Genomic DNA, 23418 nt, shown 5'->3' on the forward strand with positions numbered 1-23418 from the left:
GGCACATACCGTATATGAAATGCCATGGTTGATTAACTTCTTTGAGAATAAAATTAGCCTACATATCAACATGCACAAACCTCTGAGGACCAGTATATTTTATGGAGTTACATGTACAGTAGAAGATCACTTGTGTTTGGTTTTAGAAGGGAAAAGAGTCTCTCAACGATAACTCGCATATCGCATCCTATGATCTTAAATGAACGTCTGGGATTATCCAGGATCTCTCGAGATTTGAATATCTAAATATCACAAATCCTTCTCCATGGACTTGAAACTGGCTTTCTCTACTCATGGGATCTTTTGTGGCATTGTTACCAAATCAATTTCTAGCATTATTAGTAATGCTCACACCGAAAGTAACCTGTTCCCCATGTGAAATAACCCAGGTAGCTTTACACACCTCAATGCCTCAAGCTCTAAAGTGGCATTTTGTTTGCAGAATGAAAAATACAAAGAATAATATATACACACACAACAGAGATCCCTGACTTCTCTCCTCATCAGTTTCAGACATACAGTAGCTGTTGAAGCAGCCTACTTCTACTACAGTATTTCTCCACCCCTGAGAGGAACGTTTCAATTATTTTCTCATTTGAGCTTCCAAAGTTACAAGCTAAGGAATTGTCCAGCATCCATTATCACAGACACACAGACACACAGACACACAGACACACAGACACACACACACACACACACAGTAGATTATATACAAAAAAGATGACAGCTCCACTACTACTAGTATGTGTAATGTGTATACTGTATGTGTGTTATAGGCATGTCACAATTATTACATAATGCCTAATCGTAACTATTGGAGATAGTCGCATAACTTTGCATAATCGTTTCCATGTTGAAAAAGGTTCATACTCTAACATTTTCCAAAGATAGCAGAAATAAGAGATCTTCAAGCTTACAAGACGTCACTTAGTTTTTCCCCGTAATACAGCCCTGTGTGTGTGTGTATGGCCATACCCAGAGGTAGTAGGTGAACTGCAGGGCGAAGATGGCGATGCCCTCGTTGTCGAAGGAGCCGGCCACCGAGCGGGAGATGTAACCGGGCACGATGGCGATGAAGCAGGCCGCCAGCAGCCCGGCTCCCTGGTTCCACAGCTCCTTGGTCAGCAGGTAGGTGGAGATGGAGGTGAGGCCGCTGAACACCGGCGCCAGGAACACGCACACGTCCCGGATGTGGACGGTGATGTTGAGCAGGTTCAGCACATAGTGGATGAGACCGGCTGTGACCATCAGCCCTGGGTACACCTGTAGGAAGGACGGGGGGTTATTTGGGTGCAGCTAGTGCTGGGCGGTATGGACCAAATACCATCATATAGTGATGATAATATCGTATTGTAAGGATTATTTTGTTCTTGCAGTCTCTCAAAATGACAATAGTAGATGTTTAAGGTCACAATAAGTTGGGCACTTGTAGATCTGCTACTGTCACTAGTGTAAACTGTAAAGTGCAACAATTCTAACCTTGTTCGAAGTTTGAATGTGTGCGTGCATGGGCATGCTAGTTTATGTGCGAAATCTGTATATAAAGATTTCAGTTACAAATTGACCTTCCTATATTGAAAGGCAGCAGTCAAATAGACTAATATCTTCATTGCCATCCTGGAATCAAACACTTCCATATACACTAGAGAGAACACCTCATATGAAGGATAGAGCTTCAAATGAAAAGAGTGAGAGTATACTGTAAGTGACAAAGTTTGCATCAAAGAGACCCTCCATCATTAAACTTGCCGCTGTGGCCAAATGCACGAGTAAACCCCAGGGAAAGATTAGCTTCATGACCGCTACGGTTCCTTCACCGATTCCTGTGGAGAGGATCTGACTAGTGCTTTAAATAAAAGACAGGAGATACACACACGTTGAGTGGCAGGGTAATGGTGTGTTAAAGTGACCCTGGACTGGGTGTCCTTTAGGGATTCATGAAGATGGATCTATTCTATGCATCTTATGATGACTCCACAGTCTGTGTTTACACTACATTATGTGCGAAAAACAGTATGAGGAGATGACTGAGAATTGAGCACTGCCTGTGACTCGAGAAATGAAGCACTGTCCTCCATGATTGGAGAGTTTTATTGGGCCAGTGTGTATAATAATCTTATAAAAATGCAAAGTCCACCCGCAGCAATATAGCTTTTCTCTCTTGATTGTAAGGGGTTTTTTTTTTACCTACAAGTTAATTACCTCTTCAGGGCAAACTACTGATCATTCCCTACAAGTCTGAAAATCCAGTTAATAAGTTGTCAATTTTGACCTCAACAGTGACCTAGAACATTAAGATTAATCTTTTCTCAATCTGCCCATCTATTCTCAAGTTTGCGTCAGGCAGGACAATAAGGTCCTATGAAACGGTTGTTAGAGAGAGGCCACACCCACACACACACACACACACACACACACACACACACACACACACACACACACACACACACACACACACACACACACACACACACACACACACACACACACACACACACACACACACACACACACACACACACACACACACACACACACACACACACACACACACACACACACACACACACACACACACACACACACACACAAAGAATGCTTGCACAAACATTACCCACCGTGCCTCCAACGATCCTGCCCAGAGGGTACCAGGCTCTCTCATCAAACCAGTTGAGGAACTCATAGAAGCCATTGGTGGTGAGGTGATGAGTGGACCTGTAGTTGAACCTGCAATGTAGACATAGAGGATTATTGGGAGAAGGCAGAGCAAATAAATGATTCAAAACAATTAACTTGAATCCAATTTGGCCACATAACATAGTAGATTAAGCTCCATTTTGTGACATTTCAACTAATTCATATTTTTTGTTTTCTGAACATGTACTGTAGAATTTCTGCAATTTGGCTATGTGAAAAGAGTTTCCCACACAGGGAATTTAATTTGTAAATGTTTTTAACACACCATCAATTTAGATTTTCATGATTCATCAGAATTGACTAAAACAAAACAGCACTGTGTGCGGCTGTGAAAAGTATGCACACAGTGGGGTGCAGGTTGAAACGTGAAGGCATAAACTGTTTGACAGATACAGCAGTTTAACCATTTACGTCCTATTTTAAAAAATGTCCAAAACCTTTCAAAGAATTTCAGCCAATAGCGATCCACAAGGACGCACTATATCACAAGTCACAACAAATAAGTGACATGCCCAAAATAGGTTATGTCACTTTAAATACCAGCGTTAAAGTGGTACAGTATATCTTTCATCACTGTTAACACAATGAGTGCCGCCTGCTGGACGAAGCTGGTATGGCGCTTGGGTGCAGGGGATTTCTGGCCATTCCACTGTAATGCGCTTCCGTTTTAGGCTTCCATCTTGAATGCTAAAGTATTAGCGTTAATGCTACCGAGCTAAAATGAGGTCCATACTAGCTCTAGAAAACGCCAATGTTCCCATCGCGCTCACCAGATAATCAGAAAAGACCTCCGAACATCACCGATCTGTTCAACACCACGGACGGCGCTTTAGTTTCCAAGAAAAAAGCCTGCAGTGCAAAGACGGGGCCTAAAACAGGAGCCAGTGTGGTTGAGTCAAAACAGACGGGAGTTACCCTAGCAACCGTGCATAGCAACCAGAGTGATTCAATGAATGACACAGCGAGGCTATGCTACAGCGATATTAAACGCCTTATGACGACCCTGCTCGTCATGTGTAATCAGCGCATGGCGCAAAATTAATTAATCATGACGAGTATACCTGTCCTACGAATTTAAATGGGTTAAAGAGCAGTACAGTTTCAGAAAGATAAACCGATGAAACTCGCCGCGGGGACTTCAAAGGCCGATACTGCCGGTATAATGATGAAACCACAGCAGTACAAAGCTCTGCAGAAGACGGACCTCCATTAGCATACTGTAAGAAGACGGACCCCCCATTAGCATACTGTAAGCCTGTGGTTGAAATAACAGAAGCATAGATGGAAGCGATATAGACATTGCTGCTTGATCAGGCTGCTGTGGACAGCAGGTGGCCTGAAAAATCACTGGCAGTATCAGGAACACTGATAGCAAGCAGCTACCAGCTGGAACCACTTGGCATGAACTACAATCATTGCTAAAGAGACATGACAATCACAACAAGATTGCACTGCACATAATGGTATTAGCATTGTGTGTGTGCGTGCTTGCGCGAGTGAGAGAGAGAGAGAGATATATCTCTACACTAGTGCCCGTCATGATCATGAAAAACAGAATTAGTTGATTAATTGTCTTGTAAAGAAAATTGCAATTAACTATTTAATTGTTTATTGGGCTTGTTGGAACATGCGCATAAATGACAATTACATATCGGGCTTGGAACATACGGAAAAATAACAATTATATTTCTGTTTGCCTTTAAGACTTTGTAAGCAAAAATTGCACAGGGCAAATATGACAAATATCTACTAACAGTCTAACACATAAACACTATATACGGTAGATCAGTTATTTTCAGCAAAGAGATGTGGTGTAGACTAGAGAGAAAAAGGACAAGACCAAGTATAGATCCTTAGATAACCCGGTCAACATGTTTTATGCTCTTTTGAAAGCAATTAAGATATTAATAACAACTAACCTACATGTCTCGGTACTGAAACCACATTAGGCTCTCATTATTATGATGCTTGAGATGACAATGCATAACATTACAACAGAGTGGTAGCCTGTGTAAGATTTGACCATGTATCTATCTGACCGTCTGGCCACGGGAGAGATGGCAACATTTCCAAACAGTCAAAGTTAACATTTCCATTTGGTGAGCATTGCCTTTTTCTGAGATGTACTGAATTAGTGTGATGTTAGGAAAGGTCTGGGTTCACAGCTGTCTAGAATAACATCGTAGACAAGCTGCCATCTGCTGTGCTGAGAATTGTGAGAAATAATCATTGTTTGCTAAGGACCTTTCAGTAATCTTTGTCAGAGTCAGTACGCACATAGCCTGCCTCGGTACCAGGCTTTCATTTTCCTGGGCGCAAACAATGAAAGCCTGGAGGAACGCATTGGCCGCTCTGGTCTAAAAGTGGGAGTCAACCCTTCCGCGTGGGCGTCGCTCCAAATGATGTGATGTAGCACTGCACTAGGGGGGGGAGAGGAGGGGCCGGGGTGACTGACAGATCGGTGAGACCCAATCAGGGCGTGCGCATATCTCTGCCGCCCCTCACCTAACACATTAGCTCAGGCTAGTACAAGCATCAATAACTGATGCAGCGACAAAGATCGCATTCCCCAACCACTTTCCCTCCTGCGAACATGGCCAATTGTATTTGTATGGTGAGAGTGCCATTGACAAGTCACTCGTCATTTGTTTTTTTCAGTAGTTTACGATAGAGGGCACTCTTCCGCTAGCCTGGCTAATAAGCCAGACCGAATCAGCCGTTGGCAAAAAAAAAAATTGCCTGCCGGCGGATTACGGTCTGGAGAGGCTCAATTGTACGCCCATTTCCTACACCAGAGAACTGGTGTGGCCAATCGGGACACGGTATGCAATATGGGCGGGCTTTGGTACAGTGACGTTCAATGCTTGAGACCTTTGACTGACAGTAGCTCTGACCAATTGCGTCAAAGAGAAAATGTTTGAACCCGCCCCCCGGGAAACAAGATCCATACACAGCATCTCCAGACTCAAATACCACACGACAGTGTGATTTGAGTCTGGCTTATTAGCCAGGCTACTCTTCCGCAACCTGTGAATCATCCGAGGACCTCTAGTCATCACACCATTTTCTTTTTTTATTTTATCCCACTATTTTGTAACCCGTTTTTTCAGCCAGTGTCAATTATCTAATGTAATCCTGGGCTCTACACTCCCTCCGCCAACCTGGGGAGAGCAAAGGAATGACCTCATGCTTCCCTCATGCTTCCTTCAATGCATGAGGAGTCCAAGCCACTTCTTTTCACCTGACAGGGGGGAGTTTCCCCAGTTGACGTAGCGTGTGAAAGAAACACGTTATTCCAACAGAGTTAATGTCGAAGTGTCCTTGAGCAAGACACTGAACCCCTAATTGCTCCTGATGTGCTAGTTGGTGCCTTGCATGGTTTCCGTTGCCATCGGTGTATGAATGTGTGTGTGAATGGGTGAATGTAATGCACAATCTCTGTAAAGCGCCTTGGATAAAGGCGCTATATAAATGCACCATTTACCATTTATCCAGCACCCACATCTGTCTCTTCCCTAGCGGTGAATGAGGCCAGCACAGCTTTGAGTGTAATTAGGCAGGCAAGGCAACAATAAGGTGGTCTCATGATGGGTATGATTATGTCATTGTGCACATGAGTCTAGCTAGAGTCTAGCTAGCCTCTGGCCTTGAGCATGAGATGCTGCAGCCAAAATTCCACTTTCTCCTATAGGCGAGCACCATACTGCACAAACATGGGGCTAGACAGAGGGCTGCTGCTAGCCATGAGCTTGAGAGATGACATTGCTTCAGAATATTTGTCCCCAGAGCTCCTCAAGATGTATTAGTGTCCCACCATGCACAACAGGAAAGTCACAGAGGGCGGTGCCATATACAGTAACTTGCTCAGCTACATCAGCAGTGAAAGAGAGAGAGAGTGAGAGTGAGTGTGTGCTTGCGTGCGTGCTCTCATACCATTACATACTGTAGAGGGCATATGCACACTAATTCACAGTAAAGTGTCTTATAGGCCTTTTGTAATTCCTGCCTCTTCAGAGCTCCAGCAAATGTAAATTGTTCAGCATTCTAAAGTCAGGCGCTCAGCAGACCTCATTTGACAAACTTGAATAACAAAATGACATAGGCAAATCCTTCCAGCCCAGGATGCAAATTGCAAAATGAATGAATAAAAAGGTTGTCTTTCTCCTTGGTAAGAAGCTCATTAAAACATTACTTGTCATGTGTAGACCTACCAGCAGCAACAACAGAGAAACAGTTCAGGTACTCATTTGCGTCCAGAACATTTAGTTTCAGTGTCACTGTAATATATTGTGACTGTGAAAGACGTTAAAACCTGTAATAGGCTAGCTAGCTTAGGACTGCAGATAGGCTTTTGATGAAGTCACATCCTCTATTATATTGATCAATACATGCTGTCCGCCTGTCCCTGCAACAAACTAATAAAACAAAACTAATGAGATAGGAAGTGTCACTCCTGGCTAGACGAATCCAGTAAATTATTCAGCCTTAGCCTATAGGGTATATATAATGAATGGAAAATGCTCAGTGAGCATTTGTATAAATTTAACTAGGGCAACAGCAGTGTTGTTTTTCCTCAGTTCGTTAGCAAAACAGAAAACACCTGGCGTTAAGGCCGTACCAGGATGCATTCAATATTTATTATAGTAACATCAGTGCCACTACTAACCCCATCTCAAATCATACCATCATTAATAAGTGGAGCTCTCCAGTTTAGAATAGGTGTAGAGTACCGGTGCTAAATAAAGATCAGATATAAATGGAGATTTGGAAATAATTCACCCACATGCAGCTGAAAGCTTTAATAAAGTAAAATTAGTGTCCTGCCATACTATATGGGTTAGTTGTAACTCATAATGCAGGACCCAGAGGCTGCTCTGAAGCTGTTCCCACACACAATACGCTGGTCATTTGCAGATACCTCACTTGCTTCCCAGACTTATCATGGCAAAGTGGCACTGGCAACATGTTATGACACTGTGGTCCTAAAATTAACAAGCGGTTGAAATTCTCCCTGTTCGATCGCATGGACACAATATGGATGAGGAAGTGAATGACCAACACTCACCCTTCCCCCAACACCCACCGCTGGAAGAGCCCGTGAGCAAGGCACTGAACACCAAACTGCTCTAGTGGAGCTGCTCAGTGGCCAGCAGCATGTGTGAGAATCGGGGTTGAAAAAGACATGGAAATCTCAATATTTTTTATTTACCTTTTTTAGGTTAAATAAAAGATAACAAGCACAGAGAACAAAGACAACTCTGCCATGGCATGCCTGGTAAGAAAGTCTGAAAACACTTTTGCCATCCGATCATGGTAGAGAAATGTAGCGATTGTGTTGAACATCCTCACTCATCTTGTAGGAATTCAGAGACAGTTGCCTCCTCTGTTTAATTAAATTCCTACCAGACGTAATCTGGGATTGGTGGCTTTTGCACCCGTTATGTCCATGCTGCACTGGCAAAGATCCATAAATTATCGTAATGTAGTCCAATAAAAATGATACATAAGGAGTCTGTAGTGTACTGGCTCTCCTAGTGTCTTTTATCTGCTGATGTTCACCTAAACCTGTGAAACCTGTATTTCACTGATGTCATTTAATTGCCTTCTTCACTTGTGCTCCAACTGTGCCAACAGTCAGACCCCCTGCCTCACCGATACCACCTACCCTTTGTGGCAAATTGCTCTGCTGTACTTTGCAAAATGGCAAAAGGGACACATAACAGTCAATGCTGTGGGTGGCATCACATTTTAATGACCTGTCGCCCATAACACTATTTTCCAAAGGGCACGCAGGGAGCCGCTGAGCCGGCATCATCTGCAGGGATATCACGCATCGTGCAACTTCAGAAAGCCTTGTGTGGGAGCCCAGCACAGCAGGAGCAAAACACACAGCCTCTGAGGAGATGGCAGGAGGTGGCAGGAGGGAGACGGAGACACACACACACATTGATGTTGTCTGATGCAAAGTTGCAAACCCATACACACGTGTGTTGCTTGCCCAACGTGCAAGCACGCACGCACGCACGCACACACGCACAGTGACTAGGAAACAGATTTGTATCTCTCTGTAGATAAGCTTATTGATCAATGTGCGTATAAAACCATTGCCACACAGTATCATCCATTCCTCACTGTCAATTTAACCCATTAAAGGGGGAATTGAATTCCACAGTAGGCGTTTTCGGGGTGCATACTTAGGGTGAGGGTTTGAGATAGGTTGTAGTTGTAGGACTAATGACTGGTCTAACCAATGACTAGTCTAAACCAAAAACTGTCTTAAGTACTGCACCCGGCGTTTTCTACTTTGAACTATGTGATCAGTGACATCACGACGATGTACTTTGCAGGCCAAAGAGTACATCTTTGTGATGTCACTGATCACATGACCCACTGACCCCAAGTTCTAGACCTCCTGTTCTAGGCTAAACATAAGGAGGCGACTTTTTATTATTTCCATACAACTCTAATCTAAAAAGGTATATAATGACCTAGTTCAATGTTGAAAATGAGTGGTATTCCCCATTAAGAAAACAACTAGTCCGGAATTCCCCTTTAAGAGGGACCTGAGGCCGATTCTACAAATGTCTTCTAAATCCGTAGTTCTCACAATTTTTCAAAAGCGCACTTTGTGCCGTGCTGCAAGCTTATACATCTGCTATTTTGAATAGCCAACGTGAAAATCTAAAATGACACTTTCCCGGTTTTAATGGGTTAACTTGTGTACATTTGGACATTAGGATTCATTGACACTGAGGACTTCACATAAAGCTGGTTCCTTCCTTTTCATTTATGTAAAGCGACTTTTGGGTACTTAAATCTGAGCTATTATTACAGTGTGACTTTGTGCACATCATATTCCCTCTTCATCATGATTCTCAATCACTTCCCTCTTCATCACTTTCACATTCATGTTTCCTCGACCCACTTCCTTTCAGACATTGTTCTCTTTTTATTTGCCCCTAAATTCTGTCTGTATTTCCTCCCTCAGTCACTCATTCTCCTCTCTGTGCCGGTAGTGTACTTGGTGTTATTCTCTGTTTTCCAAGCCCATTGTTGACATCATGTGATGCATGATATCCATTTATGACATCATGTCATTACTGGCTCAGTACCAGCTGAGCAAGTCAAACGCACACATGGGCGCACACACACGCGCACACACACACACGCCTACTGTACTTTGTGGCCAAACGGCACAGCATCATGCAGCATTGGATTATGGGTTTCGATACAGTTCATTTTTTTGTACAATCCACAGCTAACACCCACGCAAAGAAACAAGCAAATATAATATGCACTCCTCACTGCTCGTAAACAGCCCAAGGCAACTGTCTGAGCCCTGTGTTGACAGACCACAGCACGGCTTGGTAACCTGTAACAAGCTCAGTGGTTCAGAGGGGAAGCAATAGGATAATGGTCAGACATTGGCTAATCAGAGTTGTGCCCTTAAAAGGATTCAACAGAATGCCTGGAGCACAGTAGAAAAGAGATCAGCCAACATAAGCTGGTGTAACATATGGCCTGCTGCGACAGGCTACATGATATTACATGCTACTGTGTGCTAACTAACACAGGCTAAAAGGCAGGTTTTTATAGTGGGCAGAAATATAGTCCATGGCACACAGTTAATAACTTGTGTACGACCGATGATATTCGGCTACTTGCTGTCACACTATGGGATCGTGATGTCAGCGTTTGTCTGAATGGCATGGAGGATTTTCAAGCAAAATAAGACCCTCTCGTCTCTCTTGGGCCATCGCACAATCAGAAGGGGGAAAAGGGTTTTGAACCCACGGCATAGAGAGCCATGGGTCTGTAGTAGGCAGTATAAAGACATGGACAACATTCTGTAACTGTAACACACCCTTAGCATTCATCTTATAAACCACTTAAGCATTGTCATTTTCACACATTTCTTTTTTAATATTTGCCTGTGATGTGATGACGTGCTGAAGTTGAAAGATACCCAGCTGGCAGCTATACCTATAAAGCAAGGCAGCACAATGTAACTGTGGTTGGGGAACGAAAAGCTATTGGTCAACGTATGCCAAGCTTGGCTTTATTCTCCCTAAGAGGGGAATTCTTCAGACAAAATCTATAGCTTTAAAAAAAAAAAAAAAAAAAAGGAGAAACATAACACTACGCTACAGGCAGGAGTCTGAAGCAAGTGGAGAGAAATAGATTAACTTCCACACACCATGCCGTCTAGTGCATTCAGCTAGTAGCCATGTCACCAGAGAGCAGGCAGGGGTCGGAGGCCCTGGGGAGAGATGCTGAGAACATAATGGCTAGCTTGTGCTGCTGTGTTGGCAGCCTAGTGTGCTGTGCGGGCACGCGCGTGTGTGTGTGTAGCGATCGGTGGAGCATGGAGGTCTGTGGTCTGAGGGCTAGATTAGGAGACGGGATGAGGGCAGTCAACATGAAAGCAACACTGGTTCAGTTCTCCCTCATGTCCTCCCACACACACACACACACACACACACACACACACACACACACACACACACACACACACACACACACACACACACACACACACACACACACACACACACACACACACACACACACACACACACACACACACACACACACACACACACACACACACACACACACACACACACACACACACACATATATGCCTCATTGTAAATCACTAGACCAGATTCTGCAACCGACCACCACACTACCTTTTTTCTTTTTTTTGTAAAAACGTATTTCACAGTCCATGAAGATGGTTGATAGGGCTTTCCCTCTGTGTAAGAAATGTTTCAATGATCTGAGGTCAGGCTGAGATGCAGTTCGGAAACAGAGGAGAGGACCGTAGATAGAGCCGGGTTGAGATAAGTTTATAAAACTGTAGTGATATTTTACATATGCATAATTAATGTTCATTACCGATCAGACTTGTTTTACTACAAAAGGACAAAGGATACATGGGGAAACCAGAGGCAAAGAAGGGATCACATAAGCCAGAAGTATAACTGTATACTTGGTTGAGAATCGTGTGACGCACTAAAATAGCAGATCTACAATGATGCCTCGCAACGACACATCCCTATTTTGAATTTTCAGTGAGCGACACGATCCGCTAGTACAGGGGTTCTCAGCGTTTTTGGCCGGGGACCCCCGGAAATGCTTTGGCAATGTCTCGGGACCCCCGCCCCGCCCCCTCCCGACCCCCAATATAAATTGACTGCTACAATAACCTTAAACCATTTTGGGCGGGAACCCCTTTTGATGTTTTAAGCATTGTTATAATTTAGCTATTGAAAAATAGCAGATCTACAAGCTCATAGCGCGCCACCGAGTGGCGCGCTATGAACTTGTAGGTCTGCTATTTTTGAAAAATCGTGAAAATATATATATATATATTTTTTTGAAAATATTTTGGGGACCCCCCAAAATAATTTGGCGACCCCCCCCCGAGGGGTCGCGACCCACGGGTTGAGAACCCCTGCGCTAGTATACCTCAGGCATAAGCCAGGCAGGGCAGAGGAAATGTGAGGGAACTAAGGGGAGCAAGGTTTGAGGAGTAGGGGAAGAAGAGACAGAAGACGACGACACAAAGGCAAACAAGGAAGGCAGTGAGCAGAGGACCAACAGGTTGACAATCGTGTATTCCGAGTTGATGGAAGGACTTGCTCATTCCCCCGGCTGTGCAGAGCCATGGCAATCAAAGAAAAGACAACATAGTGCATGGTGGGAGAGGAGAGGACACTGAAAAGCACCTGTTACAGGAAACCCAAAAGCCTATATCAAACTCCAATCACGGTCTAACAGAAACACAGGCTGGCTGTGGAGAAGGACTCTGCATGATGAGGGCAGATTGAAAATAGCTGGCGTTAGCTTAACCAAGCGACTCACACAGTAGACAGACAACATCAAAACAATCCAAGTGAAGCAGCCATGTTTGCATTACAGTCTTTGTTCTTTTAAATCAGAAGTATTATGTGGTATTATGTATGTGTGTGTGAGTTAATTACTTTCTTTTTAATTAAACAGATTACAGTCCTGGTAGATGGGCCTGGTAGACACTAAGGGATGATTAAGGGGAACAAAGAACAGCATAAAAGCGAGAGAGAGACAGAGACAGAGACAGACAGACAGAGCATGCAGGAGGAGTGTGAAATATTGTCGCTGTCGGGAGGAAACCTTGTCTGTCCAAGACTGTGACCTTTTTATTATTATTATTTCAAATAGGAATTAAAATAGTGAAAATAGCATTTTGAGCTTGTAGATCTGTGTCTCTTGTATGATGAAGCTGCGAAGCAGTAAAAACCATAAGTGGAAATATGGTGATAGGAGTTTCCTGACTGACAGCACAGCAACGGTATAGAGAAAGAGTGGGAGAGGCCTTCTTTCATTTTGTGAAGATATGAGAGACTGAGAGATGCAGTTCAAAACCAGAGAAGAGAGGCTAAGCCAGCTTAGAGCTCAGGGGAAGAAAATAAAAGCCAACTTCATAATTATTAATTTGTCATGATCAAATTCTCCCAAATTCTGCATTGTATCAAGCAGGAGCAGGGAGTGGGACTTAATGAGGATGACTCAGGCCGGAGCCGAGCGTGACTGGCTTATTAAAAAACAACACCCAAGGGTGGGCTTCAGCAGTCAGCACAACTGAACACACAACTCTACAGCCCCCCCCCCCCACACACAGGTTTTCCATAAGTAAAATAAATCGGACTGAATATTTTTATACCAAAGTGAACCAAAACGTATAATATTTTTAATTCACTGTTCAACCCAGGGCCGTTGACAGAGCCAAGCATGCTAACAAACTGAGTTTTGGCTTTCAATATTAAGGCCACAAATCGATCCAGTTTTTAATTTGTTTCTCCAGCACTGCCATGTTTGTCTACGTACCAAGTGTAGGGATTATTAGGCAAGATTATGATGTCAATTAGCCAGAAATCAAATGCAACCCCGACTCGCCAGCGAATCGAATACACATTTAATTCCTATCTACTTGCATCTCATTAACGTCCAATTGAAGACGTGAGTCACTTAGCCTGTCAATATGCACATAGTTTCCACTCGGAATGAAGCGATTTGAAACTATGTACATACTGTGTATCTTATCATAAAAACGTCTATCTGAAGACGTGAGTTACGAATACCTGGTATGAATAAATACTGTGTTACAGTCTCCCCCCAATATAAAACAAATCAAATACACACAGACGGAATCAAAGAATAGTCCAGAGATTTGTTTAGATTGTACCAGCAAAATGAGATATTTATTATATCGAAATACTGTTACAAAATGCTTGCACCTGGTTGTGTGCAATCATTCATTCAAAAATAATACCACATAGCAAATGAACGAGCGCGTCAACAGGTATTTAGTGGAGACATGAGCTTCAGCTAAATAAACTGTTGTGCATTGAAAATATATATTTTGCCAGGCCGGTGTGAGTCCTACCCTTGATAACTCGCGCGGTGAAGCGGAGTTAGTCAATGGTAGTACACAATTAAATTCGATCTGGTCAAAATGATATTACAATTATAGCTTCGTTCTGTTTACAAGCACAATGCAAAGATAGTTTCAGGAAGAAGAAAGAGGAAAAGAGGAAAGAGGTTCTCGCGAGGAGGGGCTCTATGGTTGGCGTCACTTTTAAGATTTAAATGACAAAACTACGTCAAAAGGGTAGCTAATCCTATCATTAGTTCTGAACACTATTTTGTATTAAAAGCATGTCGTTCAGGGAGCTCGAATGTCAAACACATCTTTGACCAACCTTTTTGATGATGAGACCTCAGCGGCGCTCGGAAACTGGATACCAGGGTTAAGTTGACAAAATTAGTTTCCAGCGCGTCACGCGAGTGTAACTTTACTCGTCCTTGTTTAGTTAAAGTATAAAGTATAAAAAGTCGATCAAATCGTTTCATATGGAAAACCACAAGTTAGCAAAACGGGACCGCTCTAAGTCCTGATGTAGTTTCCGTGGCGGTGCAGTTCTAAGAGCTCACCGGCTGAGGCAGCCGGCGTCTCGGGGAGAAAAAGCACCAAACTGAGCAACGTGTCTTGGGGTGACACACGTTATATTGAAAAGGGGGTCTCAAACTAAATTAGGCGTTTTCCTTTGTCTAACTTCAAATCCAGTTTTAACCAGTTTTAGTTGGAGTCAACAGAATTGTTTATACAGCTTTTACGGCCCACAGGAAGAGGGGAAAGACGCTGTCCTGTGCACCTATCACTCTCTCTCCTTATCGCTGGCCTAATCGCTAAGGAATCTTCTCTTTCAGATGTGTGCGCACACACACACACACACACACACACACACACACACACACACACACACACACACACGTGCGCACCAACGCACACACATTTCCTCTCATTTGACGGACATGTTCACTCTGGTCTCAACGCAGTGGTTAGAACATAGGTAGAACAAAGAGGAGAAACAGTAATAATAACATTTGAGGACAGGTGTCCTACACATTCATTTATAGCGTTGCGTGGGTGTTTGCAGCCCAGAATGTTTAAGGCAGTGTGTATGCGTGTTGTAATCCAATTCCACGCAGGTCTGTTTGCGTGTTGATTTGTGAGTCTGTTTCTTGGTTGAACGGTTTCTTGCGTGCCAGCCGATCTGCTTAAGCACTTAAAAAAGGCAAAAGGGGTCGCTGGGAGGTTGAGGCGTCCTGGTTGCTTAGTCAGTGTAAACATCAAACTGGTGTGTGTGTGGTGAACCAGTGATTTAGTGCCAAGAGGGATGTCACCCTCCCCCTGTTGGTTTTGGTCCTCTAAATTATACTCACTCAAGAGGAACCGGTTTGGGGGGGGTGTTGCATTGGTTCAACTTTCATAATTGTCAATTACAAACCCTCCCAATGTCAGGCTACATATCCCCTCTCTAGGATAAATGAAGAGACAACGTTCGTGGACCTTCGTTTGGCCTAGTTACATATCCTGACCTCCATTCGGGACAAGATGTCAAGTTGAGGCCAATGGGGTGTCTGTCTTGCCCATAGGGCCCCTTTTTCGACAGTGGGGTCGCGTTCCCCTGTAGTGGTGTCAATGTTCGTAGCACTCCCCTGGATGCCCAGGATAGCACCTGTGACACAGGGGAAAGGTAGGAAAGGCAGTGTCTGTACGGTCGTTTCAGGTAGGTGTAGAGTTCTGCTGGGTGCAGAGTAGATTCCATGAGAGAGTGCACAGGCGACAGTGTCTGAATGTCATTCAGGCTTCCCCGAGCACGACATACGCTCCCAGGGGAAACAACACAATGTCAATTCATTCAAAACGCTGTCATTCAGGTGGATGCCAGGTTCCGCTAGTCACGGAGCAGCATCCATGAGAGAGAGAAACAGGAGACAGTGTCTGAAGGTCATTCAGGCTTCCCCGAGCACGACATACGCTCCCAGGGGAAACAAAACAATGTCAATTCATTCAAAACACTGTCATTCAGCTGGGTGTAATGCCCTCCAGGCATGGCGTAGCATTCATGTGGGGAAGAAAGAGCGGACAGGAGACAGTGTCTGTAGTGTCATCCAGGCGGATGCAAGGTTCCGCTAGGCGCGGGGTAACATCCATGTGAGGGAGAGAGAGACAGGAGGCAGTGTCTGTAATGTCATTCAGGTGGGTGTAAGGCTTCCCCGAGCACGACCATACGCTCCCAGGGGAAACACAACAATGTCAAAACATGTCTTTGCTGGCAGGTCAAAGTGTTATTGACCACATCATGCACCCAAAACGACATGGTTTCTCCTAAGTCATTTTACACTGAGCTCTCTACTCCTATTGATAAAGTTGTACTGGTCTAACCAGGGTGATAGAGAAGAGAAAAGTGGAACAAGGGCCAGAGTAGAAGAGAGGAAATAATACTTTCGTTTGTTAAAATAAAATTCAAACGATAACAGACTATAAGGAGCAAATGGCTCAACGTCTAGTGGAAATAATTATTTTGTCTGGTAAAAACAAACAAACGAAAAACTAAGGAGCAATGGCTCACACTCTAATGGTAGAAAACAAAACAGTAACTACATTTTGTGACCACAGGTGGTTTAGCAGGCTAGTGCACCTACAGGTTTGAATTCATTCCGCTAGCGAGGTTGATGTTTGATCATGTCTCACACCGAGTCAGGAAACGGAACAAAAGGTCAACCCTCTATCTTAGGAAGCATTATTCTGCACAGGCACTTTGAGGTCGTTTTTATAATAATAAAACAAGAAAATGTAAACAAAAATTACTAATGGTGTGTGTGTTACACATACCAAGTGATCATCCCGTTTCGGTAGGGGAGGAGGTTTCTTACTGTTTCACGGGAAACAGGGTCCTATGTTGCTTAAACTATTTAGGCGAGAAACTCAATAGGCTAGGCACAACACAGCTAAGAGTTCTACAATGTAGAGCAGCCGACAAGGCACAGGGGACCTGTGCCTGCCGGTGAGTTCTCTCGCCTTGGTTTTGGTCTCAGAGTCTGTCAGTTCGGTGATTGTCTGGGGCGTGTGTAATTTGATTTGGTTTCGGTGTACCCATTTTGTCACTGGCTTGCCTTGGCCTTTCCATTTGGGGAGGGACCTATTGTTCATCCCCTCTTGGTGAGCAAAAGTGGAACACCGAACCAAATCCCTTACTTGGAGCTGGTCCTGCGAGGGCCTTTTGCCATAGTGGGCTTTCTTGACCTCCATGCTCTTTGCCAAGTTCTTCTGAGAAGATCTGGCAAATGGTCCAATCCAATCTATCTGCAGATCTGCCCATGGGAACATAATTCCCCTCTCTTGTAAGGGTGTTCTCGGGGTTGGACTTGAAGGTTGGAACTGACAGCACGTCAAACAACCTTTCACATAATGAACCACGTCTTGGTACATTTTGGGCCAATAGGCCATCTGGCACAACTCATCGCAGGTTGCCTCGACACCTCGGTGTACAGCAGTTGGGGAGTTGTGGCCGAAGCTTAATAGTACCCCCCTGTGGTGCTGGGGTATAACTAGACGCGGAGAAGTATATGAATCAACAGCATACACCAACAGACCATTGCTCAGTGACATGTAGTCGCTTGACGACAGTAGTTGTGTTAAGTACTCTGTTGAGTCCCTGTCTGTGTCAGGGATAGGTGTTGGTGTGTCCCCAGCAAGGAGCGCCATCATGTGGGCTAGGGCTGGGTCAGCCGCCTGTAATGACACTAGATCAAAGTCTCTTTTCACAGGGGCCGTCGTCCCATCAGGGGACCGTTGGTCCCGCTGCAGTAACGCAGGGATTTTGCCAATGACCGGAATGGTCAGGCTGGAATCATAGAAGTCAGTGCTTATCAACAAACCCAAGTCTGTTCCTTCGCACAAAGTGACGTCGGTATCCAGCCTGTCTGTAGACCTTCCTTCCACATCCAAAATGGGTGTGCCTTGGAAAGTCAGACTTTGCCGTAACTGGGCATCTCTCCCCCCTAAAGGAGGAGTCCCCGGTGGGGAATTAGTGCCCTGTAAGCAAGTTATTTCCAGCTGTGCCTCCACGAGGTCACTGTTGGTCTGTTGAAACTGGGTAAACTGCGCCTTGAGGTCGGCGATCTCTTGTTTAGCCCTATTCAACTTACTATCTGTGGTGGCTAGCTTGGTGACAATATCAGTCAAGCGAGCCTGTGTCTCTCGTAACTCAAGTTCATCAGTCAAGTCTTTTATCTGCTGCCGAGACCTGGCAATTGCCTCCACGTTAGCTTTGACTGCTAAGCAATCAAGCTCATGTAACCGGACTAAGTTTGCCAATACATGCCCAGTTAATTTCTCGCGTTCTGCCTCAGTGTAAAGTCTTGATTCAGCATGAGCACTAGCTAAAGTTTGGAGATTTGAAAGGACTGTGTCTGCATCTATTTGACCGACGTTAGGAATGTCAGAGTCTGTCAGACTAAGCATCTTTCTTATAGCTACGCAACAATCCATGTTCCCTGTTCGTGTAGCTGGCTCACAGCACAGTATGCTTCTAAGCCGCAACACTTCTGTCAACAGACAGCGGTAGGAAACAATGCAACAACCACGCTCCCTCGCTGCCTCTCAGGTAAAAACAGCACTGTGGTCCTCAATTTGGTTTGAGGACAATTGTGCACAAGTGAAAAGGCTATATCGTTTGTGTTATTATTCCTGCCCCTAACCCCCCTTTTTATTAACACCCTTAGTTCCTTTTGCAAGGAAGAAAGGGAGTAAATAAAAATTAAAAGGGAATAAGCACAAAAAAAATTGAATTAAAAATTTCAAACTGTAAATGTCCAAAATTAAAATAATTAATTAAACCCAATCAGTCAATTGCCTGATCAACCAAACCTCAAAGGTTTAATCAACCATACATCCAACCAAACGGAAATAACCAATTAAACCAGCAAGCTAATTGCCTGGTCGATCAAAACCTCAAAAGGTTGTTAGATCTACCACTCATTTAGCCAGAAGGTTATTTCGAGCCTTAAATTTTAAATGCCACCACGGAATGACTGAATCTCTTGAAATTCACACTCCTAATGACAAAATGGTATTAATTAAGTAAACTCAACAATTTAATTGCCTGGTCAATTAAAACATCAACCACACACTTAAACAGAGTTTATTTTAAAAATCCCAGCGTCCAACGAGAGATCGGAATGAATCATTAAAATAATTAAGTCAATCCCCATCTCAAAATTGGAACCGTAATCTTCAAAACAAACCCATTTGAGCATAACGGGCCAATGAATCGACTGAAATCCTGAAAGATTTTAAAACGATCAGTCAACCAAAGTCCACCTTAAAAATTTAAAGTCAAATGATAATGCCTGAAATAAGCTAGGGCAGGGGTGTGATTAAAACGAATAACAAAAGACCTGTATCCCTTAAACAAAACAAGCTTGATTTTGCACAGAACAAAGGCTATGCAAATTTAAAGAATGCTCCAATTTTGTCCAAGGCACAGGCCGTAAATAGCAGCAACGTTTCACTTTATGCACCACGAAATCAATTATCCACAACCGAATTTGCCTGAAATGAGCGTGAAAAGAGGGTTTCACGTGAGTTACCACAACACCACGCTATATGTTTACAAACACAAGCAAACAACGCAAAATGTCCCCACAGCAGTGAGGCAATTAATGAGCTACCAGTATATGCGAACTTAATGAGTGTACTTTGACACGCAAAATAAGTCCCCACCAAGTGCAAAGATTAAGAGGTGTTAATCTTCGTCAAGTAGCAAAACACGACCATGCATGTGCCCTCTTACAGCTCACACAGTGAAGCTAATGTTATGACACGTGTGACACCAGCGACGGCCACTAGATGGGGCGGCACGCCTTACTTGTGTCACAACAACGTGTCAGTAGGCTGGACACCAAGTGTCACGGCCTGAGACCCCCACCTCTCAGGGCGGAGTTCAGATGGGGGAAATCAAGATGGCGATTTTGCAATCTGGCTGGAAGCAGCGTCCCACAAGCACAGCGGAAACGCCCCACGTCACCAATTTCCAAAATGGCGACCTCGCAAAGTCGCAAAACACAATGGCCAGATTCCCCCGAACACCAGATGGTTTCACACTGTGTTTTTGACCAACGTCACACCAAGTAAAAGTGTAACGCTGCTTGAACCGTACGGGCCCCGTAAAAGCAATCAAGCCTCTTCAACGACCAGACAGTCCACTAGATTTATTTCACTCCTGATTTAATGACCGGACACCTCAAAAACAACGCACTATGGGGACACTTAAGTCTAAATTCATACTAAACCTTTCAAAATGGTTTTTCTGTAATCCCGTGAGCCGCTATGGGTTCTAGACAATTCCCAGGCTCCAAATTAGCAATAGGCATTACACAATGACACTATACGAATTAAATCGATTTAGCTAAATGGCAATAGATTCGTCGCAGAACGACCCACGAACAGCTTACGCTCGGAGCAATTGGCAACAGGGCGCTAGGAAATAAAATCTGTTAAAAACGATAGCCCTTGGTTTATTAATTTCGCTCCTTATATTAAACACCACAAGCCTCTGCAGAAAGCTGCGGATAAAATTGGGAGGGTAGTCGAACGTAATGTTCTAGGTTCCAGCCACGGTCACAGCGTGAGACGCGGATCAAACCACTTACTCTAAAAACAACTCTAAAAAAAACAACCTCGATTCCAATTACATGTACATTCATTTCTCTCACATCGAAGGGTCTTATATAACACAGTAAACCAGTTCCGTTAACGGGACACCATTATGTAATATGCACAGGGGTACCATTATGTCAATATGCACACGGGTACCATTATGTAGGGATTATTAGGCAAGATTATGATGTCAATTAGCCAGAAATCAAATGCAACCCCGACTCGCCAGCGAATCGAATACACATTTAATTCCTATCTACTTGCATCTCATTAACGTCCAATTGAAGACGTGAGTCACTTAGCCTGTCAATATGCACATAGTTTCCACTCGGAATGAAGCGATTTGAAACTATGTACATACTGTGTATCTTATCATAAAAACGTCTATCTGAAGACGTGAGTTACGAATACCTGGTATGAATAAATACTGTGTTACAGTCTCCCCCCAATATAAAACAAATCAAATACACACAGACGGAATCAAAGAATAGTCCAGAGATTTGTTTAGATTGTACCAGCAAAATGAGATATTTATTATATCGAAATACTGTTACAAAATGCTTGCACCTGGTTGTGTGCAATCATTCATTCAAAAATAATACCACATAGCAAATGAACGAGCGCGTCAACAGGTATTTAGTGGAGACATGAGCTTCAGCTAAATAAACTGTTGTGCATTGAAAATATATATTTTGCCAGGCCGGTGTGAGTCCTACCCTTGATAACTCGCGCGGTGAAGCGGAGTTAGTCAATGGTAGTACACAATTAAATTCGATCTGGTCAAAATGATATTACAATTATAGCTTCGTTCTGTTTACAAGCACAATGCAAAGATAGTTTCAGGAAGAAGAAAGAGGAAAAGAGGAAAGAGGTTCTCGCGAGGAGGGGCTCTATGGTTGGCGTCACTTTTAAGATTTAAATGACAAAACTACGTCAAAAGGGTAGCTAATCCTATCATTAGTTCTGAACACTATTTTGTATTAAAAGCATGTCGTTCAGGGAGCTCGAATGTCAAACACATCTTTGACCAACCTTTTTGATGATGAGACCTCAGCGGCGCTCGGAAACTGGATACCAGGGTTAAGTTGACAAAATTAGTTTCCAGCGCGTCACGCGAGTGTAACTTTACTCGTCCTTGTTTAGTTAAAGTATAAAGTATAAAAAGTCGATCAAATCGTTTCATATGGAAAACCACAAGTTAGCAAAACGGGACCGCTCTAAGTCCTGATGTAGTTTCCGTGGCGGTGCAGTTCTAAGAGCTCACCGGCTGAGGCAGCCGGCGTCTCGGGGAGAAAAAGCACCAAACTGAGCAACGTGTCTTGGGGTGACACACGTTATATTGAAAAGGGGGTCTCAAACTAAATTAGGCGTTTTCCTTTGTCTAACTTCAAATCCAGTTTTAACCAGTTTTAGTTGGAGTCAACAGAATTGTTTATACAGCTTTTACGGCCCACAGGAAGAGGGGAAAGACGCTGTCCTGTGCACCTATCACTCTCTCTCCTTATCGCTGGCCTAATCGCTAAGGAATCTTCTCTTTCAGATGTGTGCGCGCACACACACACACACACACACACACACACACACACACACACACACACACACACACACACACACACGTGCGCACCAACGCACACACATTTCCTCTCATTTGACGGACATGTTCACTCTGGTCTCAACGCAGTGGTTAGAACATAGGTAGAACAAAGAGGAGAAACAGTAATAATAACATTTGAGGACAGGTGTCCTACACATTCATTTATAGCGTTGCGTGGGTGTTTGCAGCCCAGAATGTTTAAGGCAGTGTGTATGCGTGTTGTAATCCAATTCCACGCAGGTCTGTTTGCGTGTTGATTTGTGAGTCTGTTTCTTGGTTGAACGGTTTCTTGCGTGCCAGCCGATCTGCTTAAGCACTTAAAAAAGGCAAAAGGGGTCGCTGGGAGGTTGAGGCGTCCTGGTTGCTTAGTCAGTGTAAACATCAAACTGGTGTGTGTGTGGTGAACCAGTGATTTAGTGCCAAGAGGGATGTCACCCTCCCCCTGTTGGTTTTGGTCCTCTAAATTATACTCACTCAAGAGGAACCGGTTTGGGGGGGGTGTTGCATTGGTTCAACTTTCATAATTGTCAATTACAAACCCTCCCAATGTCAGGCTACACAAGTCTTGATTTGTAATGAAAAACACTCAATTACATCTATGCCAAGCTGTCACTTGTGTAAGCATCATAAATGGGGGATATTTCAAGCCAAGGTACTAGTGGATTCTCAATTTCACAGACATGTATTGTGCTGTGATGGTCGAGTAGCTCTGTGTTACTCGAGGCAATTCATTATGTATTGCACAGCTCTTCAGTAATGTTCTTATTTTGAAGTCCACTGACTGGAAGTCAATGGTTTACTTAACAAACAAATGTGCTAAGCTTTGCATAGACACAAAATACTGCTCTTTTAAAATTTAAATAAGGAACCAACAAACAGCACGGAAGCCCACAGCAATTCATTTCTGATGTGAGGCCAGGCGAGTGAGCAGGTCTCATCTGTTGCGGTCGACTCGGTGCAGTTGAATGGTCTTATCGGTCTGACAGAATCCCTGAAGGTAATCGTTTTTTAAATGTTTTCCCTTACGTGCAAAATACAGAAAGACTATAACATCATGCTTCTTCCGGACGCA

At 43.7% G+C, this 23418-nt stretch overlaps 1 protein-coding gene across 1 annotated transcript in view; it reads right to left on the reverse strand.

Annotated features, from left to right (window-relative positions):
* LOC306924828 (dolichyl-diphosphooligosaccharide--protein glycosyltransferase subunit STT3B-like) overlaps positions 1-23418 on the reverse strand; it is a 74601-nt gene that overhangs the window by 29191 nt on the left and 21992 nt on the right. The window contains exons 2-3 of the mRNA XM_079503484.1: positions 2619-2727; positions 976-1263 (exon numbers count right to left, since the gene is read on the reverse strand). Coding sequence (XP_079359610.1) covers positions 976-1263; positions 2619-2727 — 397 coding nt within the window. The remainder of the gene's footprint in view (positions 1-975; positions 1264-2618; positions 2728-23418) is intronic.

This window comes from Electrona antarctica, assembly GCF_951216825.1.
Source record: "Electrona antarctica genome assembly, chromosome: 6".
In the NCBI taxonomy this organism is placed as follows: domain Eukaryota; kingdom Metazoa; phylum Chordata; class Actinopteri; order Myctophiformes; family Myctophidae; genus Electrona; species Electrona antarctica.